The sequence below is a fragment of the Vombatus ursinus genome, unplaced genomic scaffold, assembly GCF_900497805.2.
Source record: "Vombatus ursinus unplaced genomic scaffold, bare-nosed wombat genome assembly UNPS02014813.1, whole genome shotgun sequence".
Lineage (NCBI taxonomy): Eukaryota > Metazoa > Chordata > Mammalia > Diprotodontia > Vombatidae > Vombatus > Vombatus ursinus.
Genome location: NW_020954591.1, coordinates 8,819,036 through 8,837,063, shown reverse-complemented (window position 1 = coordinate 8,837,063; position 18,028 = coordinate 8,819,036). Strand labels below are relative to the sequence as shown.

Genomic DNA, 18,028 nt, shown 5'->3' with positions numbered 1-18,028 from the left:
AGATGATTCCTAATATCTGTCACAATATGTAACATTTTGTTGGCAGGTTCTCAGAGTGTCACATCTCATTGGAAAGCCATAAAAACAATTAAGAAATTATTAATGTGAGCTTTTAAAAAAGAAGATTCAAAATGTTTCCTCCTAGAAGCTAAGATAGGCACATGACAATATCTTGCCCCCCACACATACTGTTGCCTTCCTTTGTCTAATTAAGCATCATCAGAAATTTCTGGATGACTGGATAAAGGGGACAAAGAATGAATTAATACAGCTTGGAATTAGACAGCATTTTGTGAGTGGACTATTGAAATATGAAAGCAGTGAAAGGCAGAACTCTATTTCACACAACCCAAAAATAACCTCACCTACTATCTTGAATTTAGCCTGAAGATCATTTTATTTTTAAAAAGTAGTTATTAAATTAAAGAATATAAAAGCAGGAAGAGTGTGACCCAATGGAAAGAAGATTGGCCAGGGAATCAGGAGACCTGGATTCTGGTCCCACTTCTACCGCTGACATGCTTTGTGACCCAGTACAAGTCACTGAATTTCTCTGGACCTCAGGCGCTTCGTTAATGAAGTGAATGCTCTGGCCTAATGATCACTTCTAGCTCTAATAATGCTTACTGCTATGATTATGGGAAATGAACAGACAAACAAACACTTCAGCTCCTAAAGCAATCCAATGTATTGATTTCTATTGTTTGGCTCCAGTCACAGAGAAAAGTGAAAATTTGTGACTATTCTGAAACCCGGTTGATTTTCGGTTGTAAGACTCATTTGAATGTGATGTGTTTGTTCAAAGAAATAATCTAATGTGAGAGAATTTCTAAGTTTCCTGTGACCCTTGAGTTTGTGTATATGCTAGGAGAATCTTGGAGCTTTGGGCTTTCCTGCCCTTTCTACTATCTGGTTGGGAGAGTCACCATGTTTTCTTCATAAAGGCCGTGAGCTACTGCCATGGAGAACAAAGAGAGAACCACTGTGGCACAGTGGAAAGGTTGGATTTAGAGTCATAAGGCCTGACTTCACATATGCCTCTGTCACTAGTGACCTGTGTCACTTTGGACAAGTCATTTCATCTCTCTCTGTCTCAGTTTCCTTGTCTATAAAATGAGGAGGTTGGATTAGATAACCTCTGAGGTTATTTCCACCTCTACATCTAGGATGCCATGAGAAACATGATAGTATAGTAGAAAGCAGTACAATGTGCATTCAGGTACACATCTAATACCATTTAATGGCATTGATGAAGAAGGCATACTCTCTTGAAGATCAGGTATTTAGAAAGCCAGCATTTAGAAGCTCGTAAAAGCCAACTTTTTATTTTCTGTATTAATTAGGACAGGATGAAATAAAAATCCACAACTAACTCTCAAATACAATCTTAGGTTGGGTTAGGAATATTTGGCTCTCCTCTCTTGCCATCTATTTTACTGGATGTTATTAATTATTAATGGGCAAGTAGGTGGCAGAGTAGATAGAGTGCTGGGCCTGGAATCAGGAAGAGTCATCCTCCAGAGTGCCAATCTGGCCTCAGACATTTACTAACTGTGTGACCCTGGGCAAGTCACTTAACCCTGTTTGCCTTAGCTTCCTCATCTGTAAAATGAGCTGGAGAAGGAAATGGCAAACCACTCCAGTATCTCTGCCAAGAAAACCCCAAATGGGGTCACAAATAGTTGGACGTGATTGAAGCAACTGAACAAATTATTTAATAAGAAGGAGCTACGAATAAACAGCATGCTAAATTGGAAACAGTACCAGCTCTAGAATCAGAGGATCTGGGTTTATAACCTGTCTCTATTGCTTACTACCTGTGTGACCATGGATAAGTCACTTACCTTCCTGAGGCCTCTCTGTAAACTGGGTGTTTTGGATCAGGTGGCCCACTGGAGTCCTTTTCCAGCTCTAATTTTACAATCCTGAGCAGAAGAATTAGGTCTTGAGTGTCATCTTTTTTCTGCCTTTGCATATTCTCTGATGGAGATGTTAATAAATACAGAAATAAATACCTAGAAGTAGTGGAGAGAGAAACTATAAAAATGATCAATTCCTCTCTCTGATTGAACATTAGGGGAGTAGGTACAGGATTATGTTGTAGCAATTTGCTTACTTATGGTTATTATTATTCATGAGTATTTTATTATCAATATTATATATTAAACAATATTAATATGATGATGATGATAACACCTAGCATATATATAGTTCCTCAAGGTTTACAAGGCACTTTACAAATATCATCTCATTTGATCCTCACGGCTCTGGGAGGAGGGTGCTGTTATTTATCTCCATTTTATAGATCAGGAAACTGAGACAGAGATTAAGTGACTTGCCCAGGGTCCCACAGCTACTAAGTGTCTGGTGTAACATTTGAACTTCTGACTTCTAGCTCAATTTACTCTGCCCCATAACCAGAGAAGCACTAGTATACTCTTCTAGCACATTTTCTGGCAATCATTAGTGATTGTATGAAATATTAACAACCTCTAAGGATAGGCTGAACTGCTCTCAAGGAAATTCCATTCTTGCTTTTAAGGTGTTTGGCATAAATGGACATGAATGGAACGCAAAATGACATAAGTGGAATTCAGTTTTTACTTCCTGAGGTAGACTAGCAATAAAGGAGGAAGGCCAATGTTCAAAAGAAAGGTGTTGTGATTGTTCTCTACTAATACAAAGGAAAGCATAGCTGCTTGATGGAGCCAGTCTATTTGAACTCTCTATATGTGTGATACTCTGTAACTCTACTTGAAACATTACATTCTTATTGACACATACTTTTCAAGTTAGCTTAGAAAATCCCTATCTACTCCATCTATGCAGCAGCATTTCTGTTAAGATCCAAGCATGGGTAAGGCTTTTAAACAGACTTTTAAAAGCTGTAAGGGTAAGAAGTAGCATTAAATGCTGCAAAATACTATTTACTGGGGTTTTGATTCAACTTGATCCATGCTCTTGGGTCATATGTTTTTCATTGCGTAATGGGAGCTGTGAGAAAATTTTAAGAATCTTCTGTACCTTACCTTTCTTATGCAGATCATGTGCATGTCTCAAGCATCTGGTAGCAGCCACTGTTGTTGCTCATTAAATAGTGGGTTGTGATATGCCATCTTCCTGCTGTCTCCCATCTAATTAAAGAGGCAAAATTGCTACTTATTCAGCCTTCAGTTCCTTTTCACAGCTTCTTGATTTCTTAAAAAAAAATGAGATAAATACCTTGTTCTGCTTTAGATTAGAAAAAGGTAGACAGCTTTACTGCTGTGATTATGCATCAGAGAGTAAAATCCACATCAATATACTGAAACAAACATTAGGATTAACCCCTACCTAGTTTTCTGTCTTTGATTGAACAATCTGATGGGGAGGCAGGTAGTGAAGAGTGTAGCGTGTGGGTCTTAAATAGGTGTGTAAGTAAAGCTTGGGTTATAAGGAACCAGGTGGAAGACAATTCCTTGTTAGAAGAAGTAATTAAATTAATAACTGTGGATGAAAGCTAGTTCTTGAGTACTCCCCGTGAAGTCTGAAGTGGTTGAGGATACAGATTAATTGGAGATGTCACTTTCAATCAGTGGGGTAGAATGGTTTTAATCACTTCCATGAAATTTTTCTCTTTGATGTGGAATTATGACCCACATTTGGTATGTATTCTTATATAACATATATATATACAGACACATACATACATATACATATATACATACACACGTATACACATGCACATATATTCCTATATATCCTATACATATATATTATAGTATACATACATACATTCATACAGACACACACATATATATATACATATATATGTGTGTATATATACACACACACACATTTATGTGTATGTATGTGTATGCCTCCTTGTGGTCCTGGATCTGTCCCATAGAGAAAATAACAATCATGTTTTTAAGTGGACAAGTAAACACAACTTAGACCCAACATCATATGTAAGTACAATATTAATAATACCTTCCTCAATAAGCCCAAAAGCTGTCATTTGATTGTAAGGTAGCTTTATAGCATGTCCGAGGACTATTTTCATTCTTAGCTTAAGTCATCTTCACAGTGAAACATACAAGGGTAAATATGTATGTTGTGTACTTCAGAGTTATGTTTTACTCCTTTGGTTAAGGGGCCTCTAAATCCATATGGAAGATATATATAGTTTATACAGCTGAACTTTTTCATAATAGAAGTATTTTTTAACCTTTTGCTCTTACTTTTAGTTATTTTGTTGTTAACTAATCTTATTGAGGAGGTCCTTTCTGTTACTTTGGTACCTTGATGTGTGAGATTTCATAAACATTAGCATGATATCACTTAATTATTGAATTCAATCAAATTAAATTAAATTGATTGAAAGTGAAATCTGTAATTGTAATTGACTGCAAAAGTATTTTCTCAACATTCAGCCTTTTAGAAATACAGTGATCAGGCAGTATGATTTAGAATTCTCTTAGCAAAGAGCATTGAACAGTCAAATTAGATCCCAAATACCTTAATGACACTAATAACAATTGTTCATACCTTTATAAGGTATATATATATAGATATATATACATATATCTATATATATAGATATACGTATATATCTATATATAGATATATGTATATATCTATATATAGATATGTGTATATATCTCCCTCTATATATAGATATATGTATATATCTCCCTCTATATATAGATATATGTATATATCTCTCTCTATATATAGATATGTGTATATATCTCTCTCTATATATAGATATATGTATATATCTCTCTCTCTGTATAGATATATGTATATATCTATATAGGGGAAAAATCAATCCTGTTACAAGATGTTGCCAATTTCTAGCCTTCTCTGGTATCTAATAATTCCTAGTTTGAACAAAAAAAAAAGAAAAAAAAAAGAAGGGGATTTGAAAAAGGGAACTGTCCTAAGATATTGACAACCACTATTTAAAACTCCAGCAGGGAGAATGTAGTTGAATATAGGAGTTCAGGGAGGAGAGTCAACCTTGATTTTTATTTCAGTGTCATTTGAATCAGCTCGTTGGTGGAGAATCACCCATCCTGATTAGTTATTAGAGCAAAAAGGAACTGAAGGCTAAAAGCCAAGGAAAACGAATGCACAATTTGCAACCCTGCAAGGACACATGTTGAAGACTGAGGGAAATTCTTGACTTTTCCTCACAGCTTCTTCCAGTGTTATGCAATAATGGAGGATATCTTACCCAAGAGTGTGAACATATAGTGACTGCATGCTCCTGAGAGCCCTATTACGTGGTAAGTCGTTTTCTTTATTATATGCAAAAATAAGCCACCAATGCAGTGCCCTGGTTAAGATTTTAATTACACAGGGTTTTAGAAGGAGAGAATAGAGTGAAGATTTTTACAGTAACTTTACTTTGTCTTTCATTTAATATGCCTCTTACTACAGTGAAAACATGCATGAACTATCTCTTCTGTGACTGCAGAAAAATCATAGGACCATATATGGCATGGAGATTCCTTTAATATTGCATTAAGATTGATCACTTTAATGTTAATTCATCCATTGATTTAATAAACATTTATTAAAAGATTACTATGTGCCAGGCATGGTGCTAGGGGCTTGAGATACAAAGACAATTACAAAACAGTCCCTGCTTGCAAGGAATTTACTTTCCACTGGAGGGAAACAACATTTAAACAAATAAGCAATTGCAAAATATATACAAGGTAAGTATGAAATAATTTTGGGGGAGGAGGAGCACTCAAACTAAAGACATTGGGTGAGGCCCTCCCTCTAGGAGGTGATAACTGAAGTGAGCCTGGAAGGAAATCCAAGAATCGTTGGAGCCTAAAAATTGTTTGGCAGTTCAGTCAATCGGTTGTTGGAGGTGAGGAGGGATAACATTCCAGGTATGAGAGATAGCAGATGCAAATGCACAGATATAGGAAATGGAAAATCATATATGGGGCAAAAGTTTGACATAATATGTGAGAGAGAGTGATCCGTGTAATCAACCTAGAAAAAAAATAATGTTCAGAACCAGATTGTGAAGGACTTTAAATGCCAAAAAGAAGAGTCTGCATTTTGTCTTAGAGGTTAGGGAACCTCTGGAGTGTTTTGAGGAAGGAAGTAACATGGTTAGTTATATGCTCCAGAAATACTAGTTTGACAGCTATATGGAGAATGAATTCCCAGAGGAGAGACTGGAGGGCAAAGGGAGAGAGGGAGGGAGGGAGACAGAGAGACAGAGAGAGACAGAGACACAGAGACCAAAAGGATGATGAACCAAGGTCACCATTTTGTGAGTGGAGAGAAAAGGATGAATGCAAGAGATGTTATGAAGGTAAAATCAACAAGACAGGCAAACTGATTAAATGGGATGGGGGAAAGGGGAGAGACAAAGAAACTTTGAGAACAAACATGAAATTACAAACCTGGGGGACTGGAAGGATGGTAGTGCCTTCAACATAAATAGGGAAGTTAGAAAGCAAGACGGATTTTAGAGGGAGAAAGATAGTGAATTCCATTTTGGAGAGGCTGAGTTTGAGATGCTTATGCAAGAGATGTCCAGCAGGGAGCTGGTGATGTAGTGCTGTAACTTAAAAAAGAGATGAGAGGTGGATATGTTGATTTGGGAGTTCCATCAATCAAGGAGTATTTATTAAGCACCTACTATGTGCCAGGCCTGTGCTAAGCTCTGGATGTACAAAGAAAGGCAAAAAAAAAAGTCAAGTCTCTGTTCTCTCGCAGTCTACTGGGGGAAGCAACATGCAAACAACTATGCAGAAACAAGATATATACAGAATACATTAAGGATAATCCCAGAAGAAGTCACTAAGATTAGCTAGAATAATATAACAGTTTTTTTTAAAAGCTGAGCTAAAAATGATGGTTTAAAAAGTAGATTTTAAATTAACATTTTGTGGGGGAAGAAAAAGGTTAATTAAAATTTGAGCTTTACATATAACACTGTGATGTAATTGGACTGGGATTTCATATAAGGAAGTAAATGCGTTCATCAGTATGAAGGCAGAATTTATTGCTTAAGGGAGTATTGAAAATGCTGATCAAGAAGTGGGATCGAATCATGTCCCGTCATCACCATTCAACTATAGCTTTTCTCAGGGTTACAAACAAGCTCTTGGTCCTAGGAGACCTTAAGAAGGACAAATGACCATCTTACTGCCTTATAGATGTTGCAGTTCTGAGTTGCCTCTGCTGATTACACATTTAGGCAGGTGATCTTAATCTCTTTTCTCTGTAACTTCTCCCCCTCAGTACCTATTGTAAAGCAGACTTGGGAAGATCAGGCAAGACTCATTGAATACTACAGTGATTATGCAGAGAGTTCAATTCCAACTATTGATCTGGGAGTGCCTAATACTGAAAGAGGTGAGCACTGATTGATTAGTGCCTTTCTAAGAAATATTTTATTCCATAAATATGATAAATTAAGGCAGAAAATGTTTATTTTCCAAGTAGATTATAATTCTATTTTACACATTTTCCTCTGTCCCCTTGGTTTCTTTAAGCATTGCCTTTACATCAACAGGACCAGCTAGGTGGCACAGTGGAGAGAGTGCTGGGCCTGGAGTCAGCAAGACCTGAGTTCAGTTCCAGCCTCAGACACTTACTAGCTGTGTGACCTTGGGCAAGTATCTAAATCCTGTTTGCCTCAGTTCCTCATCTGTAAAATGAGGTGGAGAAGGAAATAGCAAATCACTCCAGTATCTTTGCCAAGAAAACTCCAAATGGAATCATGAAGAATCAGATGTGACTAAACCAATTGAAAAACAACAAATTACATCAACAACAAAAGGTTATTTATTCCTAATAGTTTTTCAGTAGACCATAATTAATATAGTTGGAGTACGTGGAAATTGTACCTATATAAGGATTAGTTTTACACATACACACACACACATACACATTCACACATTTGTATCTGTGCATACATATATGTATGTATACATATATACAGTATGTATATATTTCATGTCTTTGTGTCATGATTGAAAAAAATAAGATCTTATTAGGCATTCTGGTTGTCCAATACTATATATCCACCATACATAGATTGCCAATTTTCAAGGAATTAAATTGCAATTATGGCATTATCTGTCAGTTTGTGGGTTTAACAGCTTTGCTATCTCCATGTTTCTGAGCCCCTGGGAGCATGTTGCTGAAGTTCTAGGGAGACACCACCAGGTGGTAGTCTCGCTTATCTTGGTTACTTCAGAATTGCTAGTCATTTATTTCAGTGAATGTGTCTTGTAGAATACAGACAAAGCCAACCTTCTTAGGCAATTAAACATTTTATTAGTAAAAAAAAACTTCATGTTACACAGCTGGTACTTACTAGATACCTGAAACAGGTGGGAGAAAATTGGAACAACGTCTTCTAAAGAAACACAAGGACCTATGATGGAAGTATGAGCGGTTATCTTTGTAGAGCTTAACCTTTGGTGTACTCCGAGCCTTCTTAACAGCCTCATTAATTCTCCCCTTTTCTCCATAGTCCAAAACCTCTGTTATATTCACCTTTAACATTTTACCTTTTGAGAACTTAAGGATCCACTTGAGCACTGAAGCTACTAGCAGTTTTGGCAATAGATGGACTAGATGTTTGGACTCTTAGAGGCCTGGGAACACAAGTGCTTCTGTGTTTCCTGAATTTCTTCTGGAAAGTCATCATGTTCTGGCCTATTCCTTCTATCTCAGAATGCCTTAGGAGGCACTTAAGCTAGTGCTTTAGCTAATGCTTTTTATCTAAACTTACCTTTGACTAATTTGGGAAGTCCCAGAGAAAATTACATTGAAGGATTTCCAAGCCTTCCTCTATCCCTAGATTTTTCCTACTTCCAGTCAGATCAGGGGACATAGAAGAGAAAAGTAATGAATCTCTCCTTTTTAGTCTGATCTAATCCTATGGCATTTTTCTTGTACCTGTAACCAGAAGCATTGTGGACTTCAGTCAAGTCAAATCAGTCTCTCATCTTCCTTCTTTTTCAAAAAGAATTTATATTTTATAAATCCCTATTCCAGGTGTTACATTTTAGCATGACAGCTTGAGTTCACTTATTGAATCTATTTCTCTTTGTTCTTATAAATAGCACATATGTAAATAGAAGGAAGATTTTGAGCAAGCAATGCCTTTCCTAAGAACAGTAAAATGTACTTAATTCTCAGTTATGTTCAGTAGAGTATGCTTTTGACCTTTGATGATTAAAGATCCTGGCAGGGCATTAGTGTTGTGGTTTTGAGTATCAATTATCAGTTTGCTATAGATATGGTTTAATTGTGGTTTATAATATGCCATATAATTGGTCATATGCCATATAATTGGTTGTATTATTAACCATTTCAAGCTTTAGTCAGGGTTGGGTTTTTGGTTTTTGGTTTTTTTTTTGGCCTTTGTTGAGTTGTTTCAATCATATGCAACTCTCTGTGACCTCATTTGGGATTTTGTTGGCAAAGATACTGCAGTAGTTTGCGACTTCCTTCTCTAGTTCATTTTACAGATGAAGAAACTGAGGCAAACAGGGTTAAGTGACTTGCCTAGGGTCACACAAGTAGTGTCGGAGGCTGGATTTGAACTCAGATCCTCTTGATTCCAGGTCCAGCACTCTATTCACTGCATCACCTAGCTGTCCAGAATTGGTCAGTACTACTCAAGAAAACTGGAACTATGGCAAGGGTATTCTGTATGTGTTGCAAAATCATGTATTAGTCAGGCATTGCTTAGACTAAATGACTTCTCCCTTTGAAATCCCATGATCCTAAATGTAACTTTCATCTTTGCATTATAACTTGTCTAATTAAAATTTAGGCTTTTCATTCAATAGAAAAAAAACCTGAGTCATTTTACCTCCAAATGTTTTTTATTTGTTTTCATTTAGTACATGGATGATAATGGTGAATACAATTTTCATTCATATAACATCTTATATCAGAGGACACGGTTCAAACCCTGAATCTACCACTTTACATCTGTGGGTAATCACCGTATCCTATCCTGACATTTTTTCTTAGGTCACTGTGGAAAGACCTTTGCTATTTTGGAAAGATTTTTGAATCATAGCAGTGATACAACAACTTGGTTAGTCATTGTGGATGATGATACATTAATAAGGTAAGAAGTCATTCAGAATCTAGCCATACATTCAAAGCCTTAGTTCATATACTTCCAAGTCTAATCTTTTCTCTGTTCATATTTTCTAGTTTGCATATATATGGATATTGTGACTAATATAAATATCACAATTAATTTTATCATAACTTTTTATTAAGTATCCATATGCTTATGGTGCTATATAGTGTATTTTTTTAAGATGAAAAATATTTTAATTGATACATTTTGTTTTGACTCATTAGTCACTTACCAATAAACAATATCCTAATAAAAAGTACCTTTCCATAACAAAGTAAAACCATCTAGTACATTGATTACTACTGGCAGCACATGTAACTTTTCACTCATATAGTTTACAATGCTTACAGAAGAGAATGTTGTGGTTTTAACCTCAGTAATAGAGAACCAACTTTGTCCACTGTATTTGACCTGTATTCTGTTGGTCTTTTAGCGTTATCTTTTTTTTTTTACACTAGTAGAGTGTGTGTGTGTGTGTGTGTGTGTGTGTGTGTGTGTATTGAGAGAGAAAGAGAGAGGTTCTATTCCCTTTGCTCTGCATCAGTTCATATAGATCTCATGATTCATGAAATCTCACATTCCTTATGTATTTCCTATGGGGACCACTTATTTTTAGTTAACTTACTGCCTGTACCACCCATTGCAGTAATCTGTACTGTGATGAATAGCGTGGGTATTTACTGTGTGTGACCAAGGTCCCCAAGGCAGAATAATTCCCAGAGACAATCTTTGTTGTTGACACTAGAACTCTAAGCACACCAGTAACTTACATTTTCTTGAAGATTGAAATATGTTTAACAAAGTGGTAACTGGCAGAATCTGTTAGAGCAAAAGTCTAATAAGGAAGACCACCTTTCTTATATGCATAAAAGCTTTCTTCTCTTAAATTCCTCCTTCGACCCCTGAGGGTAGTACAGAAGTGATCCTCAGCTCTCAAAGCAAGCTTTGGAAGGTGCTACAAAGCTGAAAATACTTCCAGTACAGGCTCAGGAGGGACCAGTTGTCTGTCAGCTGAGAACCAGACCAACAAAGTTTGGAGAGACTGTCACTATATAAGTAGTGAGTTGAAAAGTGTCTCCTAAATTATCAAAAGGGTTGCCATCTACATCAGTGTAAATAGGGAATGCCCACTGCAATGAAGTCATAACTCCTTGAAGTATATGAAACCTTCATTATATAATTTCAAAAGCAGCGTGGCTAATTTGATTTTTTTATGCAGGACTTGAGGGCAAGATGTAGTGGAGGTGGCGTTTAAAATATCTTTAGAAGAGGGGAAGGAGAGGCTAGAGAGCAGTATAGAGCTGTCCCCCCCACCCCCCCAGTCCCCTATGATGACCACTGGCTGATTTCTATCATTTTCTTAATTGCCTCCATAAGCTTTTTTGAACCCTAGTTATAATAAATTTTCATATGGCTAGCATGCACTGCACAGCAGGCTCTAGGAGCCATGAAAGTTTAACCAGAAATTGTGTTTGAAAGGAGTAATTGTTAATTACGCGTACCATTGACATTTTAGTATCTCCAGGCTCCGGAATCTGCTTAGCTGTTATGACTCAAGTGAACCCGTGTTTCTAGGAGAACGTTATGGCTATGGACTAGGAACTGGAGGATACAGCTACATCACTGGAGGAGGAGGGTACCTGAATTTTGAGATGCCTCCCAACCTTATGTTTAATATTTATCTGTAATTGTTCTGAATTCTGCATTTCATGATGTAGATGTGTTTACCTCGTGTTATCTGTTTTTGAAAAATGGGTGGGTTATTTAGGTTAAAACAACAAAAACAAAAACAAAAACAATTTATGGCATGGAGCTCCCTTTATGGAAATTTCCTCTGCTTTTATGACTTAGTAGACAACTTTAAGGGTGTTGCCTGAGGCAAGTGATTTGCTGAGGGTCACAGGTAGAATTTGAATACCTGTCTTTCTGATACCATTCCCAGGACTCTATCCACTACACTGTCATAAACCTCAAAAAGAAGGGGCAGCTAGGTGGCGCAGTGGATATAGCACCGGCCCTGGATTCAGGAGGACCTGTGTTCAAATCCGGCCTCATACACATAACACTTACTAGCTGTGTGACCCTGGGCAAGTCACTTAAACCCATTGCCTAACCAAAAAAAAAAAAACAACAAAACACAAACCTCAAAAAGAATGTCTTGTCCTCAGAATATATGAAAATACTCTGTTTCAGAGAACTTGGTAAAAAAAAATGGTCTGCAGTGGTATATTGTTTAAAACAGTTAACTAATTTTAATTATCAGTGTATTTTAAAAAATATTTATCAAAATCATAGAAAATTGTAATTTCATTCTTATAGACATGCTTCAGGCAGCTAAGTGGCATAGTGGATAAAGTGCTGGGCCTAGAATCAGAAAGACTCATCTTCATGAGTTCAAATCTAGCCTCAGACACTTTACTAGCTGTGTGACCCTGGATAAATCATTTAACCCTGTTTGCCTCAGTTTTCTTGTCTGTAAAATGAGCTGGAGAAGGCAATGACAAACCACTCCAGTATTTTTGCCAGGAAAACCCCAAAGGGGGTCATGAAGAGTAGCATATGACTGAGAAACGACCCAACAACCAAAATACACACTTCATTCTTTGAGAGAGAATGTAGAAAACTATTAGAAAATTAAAGATTTAAGAAATTTATTTATGGTTTCATAATTGGGACTAGACCAGTGTTTTCATTGGTTTGGAGAACTCAAAGGTGAGGAAACTATCCCTACAAGGTAGGTCAGCACCATCTCTGCGACATATAGTCTTAAGAGCATTGATGGGGAACAGGCTAGTGAATTGCTCAATCCATGGTCCTGCCTCTATTTTATAATGCCTACTTTTAAAGAGCAGTTGAAAATGAGTACTTTGAAGGAGGTAATGTGGTACAATGAATAGAGGGCTGGCTTTGGGGTCAGGAAGACTGCCTTGGGCACATCCTAGTTGGATGACCTTGGTGCCCCAGGCCGCTCTCTAAGCCAAGCTCCGTGAACTTGTTTTTTAAACTATTTGGATAATTATGTTTTAATATAATTGGCTTATTTCTATCCCTATGTATTTTATTTTGGACACTTAAAAACATCATTCTGAGAAATAACAGGCAAGGCTAGTTCTGCCTAGTTAGGCTCCCTGCCAATCCATGTGGAGTCCATAAAGGTCAAGTATTTGCTATTCAGTTGGAGCTGAGGCTTCAGGAATTGAGAGGCCAGAGCAGGGATGGAGGAAAGTGGGCTAAGGGGCTTCTGTCTCTCAAGGGTGACCTTAAGGCAAACAAAGGAGTCATGGAGACAGGCCCTAAACACAAATGAAGGGTCCGTGGGCCTCACTAGGCTGCCAGAGGGATCCATGACACAAAAACAGTGAAAAGCCCCTGTCTAAGCCCAGAAGTTGTAGATAGGTGCTGAGCTCCATTAGTAGGGGGAACTTCCTCATGGAAATTTACATATACCAATGAAATCACAGGTTTGGACTTTAAAAAACAAGACAAAACAAAAACAAAAAAAAAACCTTTGACATTAAATCTTCACTGTCTTTTCTTTTTTTTTTTTTGGTTAAATATTTTGATATAATCCTGTGTGTACAAAATCAATTAAAATAAGATTTTTTGTTTGGTTTTTTTGAGCATCTGCTTTGTGTCCAGGATCATGACAGTGTAGTGCCCCCTGCCCCAACTTTCTTGGGGATGTGAAGTGTAGGAAATATTCCTTCCCAGCCTCCCCCAGCTACAGAGCAGATGTAGACATCCTCAGGCTGCTTCCTGCCAGCCTTTATGACTCTTTTAATTGGCTGAGCTGGAACTCTGGGGTTATACTAAAGGGGCAGTCTCTACTGCTGAGGCCTCTTCTCCTTGCTAGCCACAAAGTATAAGGATGCCTCTGAAGTTGTTTGATATAGGAGGGGTTCCCATCCCAGACATAGGCTTGCCTAGAAGGCTGTGAGCTCATGACTTGCAGCTCAGGGAGAAGGAGTAGCATCCTCTGACCTCTGACTCTGGAGCTCAGAGAATCATTCTTGTACCTCAAGGCTAACAGGAAGAATAAAGGCAAAGGAAGGGAATTTGCATTTATTTAAGTACCTACTATGTGCCAGGCACTGTGCTAAGCACTTTACAAATATCATTTCATTTGTTCCGCACAATAACCCTGTGAGGTAGGTGCTATTATTATTTCCATTTTACAGTTGAAGCAACTGAGTGAAGTTAAGTGAATTGGCCAAGGTCACATGGCTACTAAGTGTCTAAGGCCAGATTTCAACTTGGGTCTTTCTGATTCTAGGCCCAGTACTCTATCCACTGTACTACCCAGCTGTCTAAGACCCCAAAAAGAGGCATAGATTGCCCTTTTAGTATATCCACAAAGTTGGGACCTCCCTCCACCACACATCTGCAGTTATACTCAGCTACTTGGAGAACAAGAAAAGAACCTTAATTTGTTTAAAAATATACAACCAGTTTGCATCACAAACTCCTGAAAGGCTAAGACTTAGCTTAATTTGTAATTCCAGATCCTCTGGGTTATCACCTGTGCTTGCAGAAGACTGTGCACTAGATTCTTTGGCTAATGTTAACAGTAATATAAAAGTATCCTTGCAGCCTGGTTGGAAAGCCTTTTAATTTGATAGATTTTTATATAGTATAGTATATACTGGTCCATGATTTCACTTAGGTGGGTACAGATTCCAGCCTGTCCAGGATTTCTTATCCTGTGTCTTTTCTATCCACAAGTCCTTCTTAGATGATCTATCCAAATCCAGAGGCCTTCCTTTGAGTCTTTTAGTATTTCTTGATACCAGGTCCCATTAACAGATTTCCAAAGCGGTCCAAGTATACTGAGCCCAGTGAAGGGGACCCTTTTCTGCTGCAGGCTCAGGAAATAGCTCAGCAAGGACATGATTATACTTAAGGTTCCAGAGACCTGGAATCAAGTAGGTCTTTGGTTCATGGTGTTGCTGATTAAATTAAAAGCAAGTAGGCAAGCCATAGAGGAAGGGCCAATTTTTAAAAAAGCATAATTTGTTTTTAAAATTATAATAATGTTTTTTGCAACCTTAATCCTGTATTTGGCTTAATCAGCAAGGATTTTTGTTGTTCGGTTTTTTCAGTCCTGTCTGACTTTTTTTTGACCCCATTTGGGATTTTCTTGGCAAAAATACTGGAATGGTTTGACATTTCCTACTCTAGCTCTATTTACAGATGAGGAAACTGAGGCAAATGGTTAAGTGACTTGCTCAGGATCACACAGCTTGTAAATGTCTGAACTGAACTCAGGAAGATGAGTCTTCCTGACTCCAGGGCTGGTGCTATATCTACTGCTCCACCTAACTGCCTGAATACATGGCTGTGATCCTTAGCCCATCTCTTCAAGCCACTTTGGGAAAACCACTTCATTAGCCAACAGGTGTTTGTCTCTCATAGGCTGTCAGTCCTATTTAGGAACATGGTACCCTGAGCAAAAAAAAAAAAAAAAAGCACCATATGTTTCTCCAGGTCCCAAAATGTATTTCCCTATCGCTCCTTTCAAAAATCCTTATCTAGTAGTTAACATTTATATAATACTTACTGTGTGCCAGGCACTGTGCTAGGTGCTTTATAGACATTTTCATTTGATCCTCACAATAATCCTAGGAGGTAGATACTTTTATTATATCATCTTCCAGAGAAGCAAACTGAGGCAAATAGAGATTAAGTGACTACCCAAGGTCACACTGCTAAAAAGTGTCTGAGGCTAGATTAGAATTCAGGTCTTCCTGACTCCAGACCCAGTACTCTATAAATTGCACCCACCACCTAGCTATCTGTCTAAAGTTCTCTAATTCTGATTTGTTGTTTAGTAGTGTCTGACTTCCTGACCCCATATGAGATTTTCCTGGCAAAGATACTGGAGTAGTTTGCCATTTTCTTCTCTTCTACTTCTATATTTTCTTCTCTTCTACTTCTACTTCTTCTTCTACTACGTGCTAACTTAGCATGTAGTAGGCGTTTAATAGATGCTACTTGACTAACTGACCATGGCAGATAGTGGGGGCAAAGGCAGCAATTTATGGGAGAAGCAAGGTAACACCTAGGGATTGAGAGTAGTGTTACAGTGTGAATATAAGAGAGATGGCAAAAAATAACTTGGGTTTATGGAGCAGTTTAGCCAGGATTTCTAGAGTTTTGAAAGCTGCCCAATTGTATGATGTATAGGACAAAGGGTGCTGGTATCAGAATGGAGGGATGAGTTTTAGTCGCTCTTGATTTGCTCAAGGCCAAACTTTTTAATCTGGCATTCAAGGCTCTTCACAGAGTTTTAGAGCTATAAAGGGCCTTTGGGAGTCATCTAGCCTCTTCAGAGATGAAGAGACTGAGGCCCAGAGGTATAAAGTGACTAATGTCCTTACCTATTTAAATTAATCTCCAAAGTAATCCCCAACAGCAACTCTCACTGCACATTAAAAAAATAAAAAAAAAGATTTATTGATGCCTTTTGTTTTTATATTGTAGTCATTTATTGATATACATGCATATGTACACGTATGCATGGACACATACACATATCTGTAGAATGGTGGAACTGTCTGTTATAACAAGCTTCCCATCCCCCTTCCTGCATCTTACCTCCTCAGAGGAGAAAGTATGCATCTCAGTCCAAATTTGATGTCTCCTTACTGACCCTGATGTTCCTTTTCATCTCCAAAATTTCTGTTGCTCTCTGATTTTGTCCTTAATGTTCCGTAATATGATACCTTTAAGGGTGGAGACTCTCAGCTCTATCAGTCTATAATTTTATCCCTCTCCAATACTCCTCCCTTTGTGGAGCCTTTCCTGTTTCTCCCCCCAATCCAGTAGGATAGCCTTACCTACTCTTGGCAAGTGGTGTAGGAGAGAGAGAGAGAGGGAGAGAGAGAGAGAGAGAGAGAGGGCTAACCTCAAAGAGAGGAAGACCTAAATTCAGCCCCACCTAGCGATCCAGTACATGCTAGTTGTTCAGCTTCTGGTCTTAGAGAATTGCTTAATTGTTGCAGAAATAATAGCATTGGTAGAGAGATTTCCCTCCTTTAGGATTTCCCTATACTAATGAAACAGCAAGTTCTGTCCCTACCCTTATTACATGCCCTCCCTGTAATGCTGGGCACATAGTAGACACTAAGTGTTTGGTGACTGATTGATCTTACCCTTGTATAATCTCATGGCACTTAATCTACCTTGACACATTTGGATTTATCTTGTTGATTACTCTCTTTTTTGAAGGTGGAGGATTGAAAGATGGCAAGTTAAATGATGAAACCCAGAAGTTCTGCTGTTAGATTGAGTTTGAGTAGGAGGAAAAATACCTAGAGTCACCTAGTGAGAGACAGAAGAAGGTCGATCATGGAAGGAAGAGAGGGAGAGAAGGAACCAACATTTATTAAATGTATATTATGTGTCAGACACTATGCTCAATGTTTAACAAATATTCTCATTTGATCCTCACAACCACTTTAGGAAGGAAGTGCTATTATTATACCCCGTTTACATTTGAGACTAAAGAAAACAGAAATTAAGTGACTTGTTTGGGGTCACAAAACTAGTAAGTGTCTGAGGCTAGATTTGAACTCAGGTCTTTCTGATGCACTCTGTCTACTGCACCTCTGCCTCATGGAATGAGCTCTTGACCACAGAACTGAAATATTTCATTCGAGAATGATAGATAAAATAATTCTTGGAGAAGAACTCCAGAAGACAGTTCTCAAAGAAATTTTCGTGAGACAGTTGTGTTCTGATGCAGAATGCTGGCCTCTCTTCCTTGGTGTAGTATTTAATTCCTGGTAGAATTTCAGGCAAGTCCCTGCCCTCTATTTCAGTTTTTTTTCCAATTTAAAAGAAATAGAGATATCAAAGAAAATCAAAGTGTTAGAATTCTAGCCTCTAAACATCTTT

At 37.7% G+C, this 18,028-nt stretch overlaps 1 protein-coding gene across 2 annotated transcripts in view; it reads left to right on the top strand.

Annotated features, from left to right (window-relative positions):
* B3GLCT (beta 3-glucosyltransferase) overlaps window positions 1–18,028 on the top strand; it is a 122,134-nt gene that overhangs the window by 90,706 nt on the left and 13,400 nt on the right. The window contains exons 11-13 of one of the 2 annotated variants that reach the window (XM_027835193.1): window positions 7,261–7,374; window positions 10,015–10,114; window positions 11,649–11,768. In XM_027835193.1, coding sequence (XP_027690994.1) covers window positions 7,261–7,374; window positions 10,015–10,114; window positions 11,649–11,768 — 334 coding nt within the window. The remainder of the gene's footprint in view (window positions 1–7,260; window positions 7,375–10,014; window positions 10,115–11,648; window positions 11,769–18,028) is intronic. The other variant, XM_027835194.1, reaches the window with a different exon arrangement.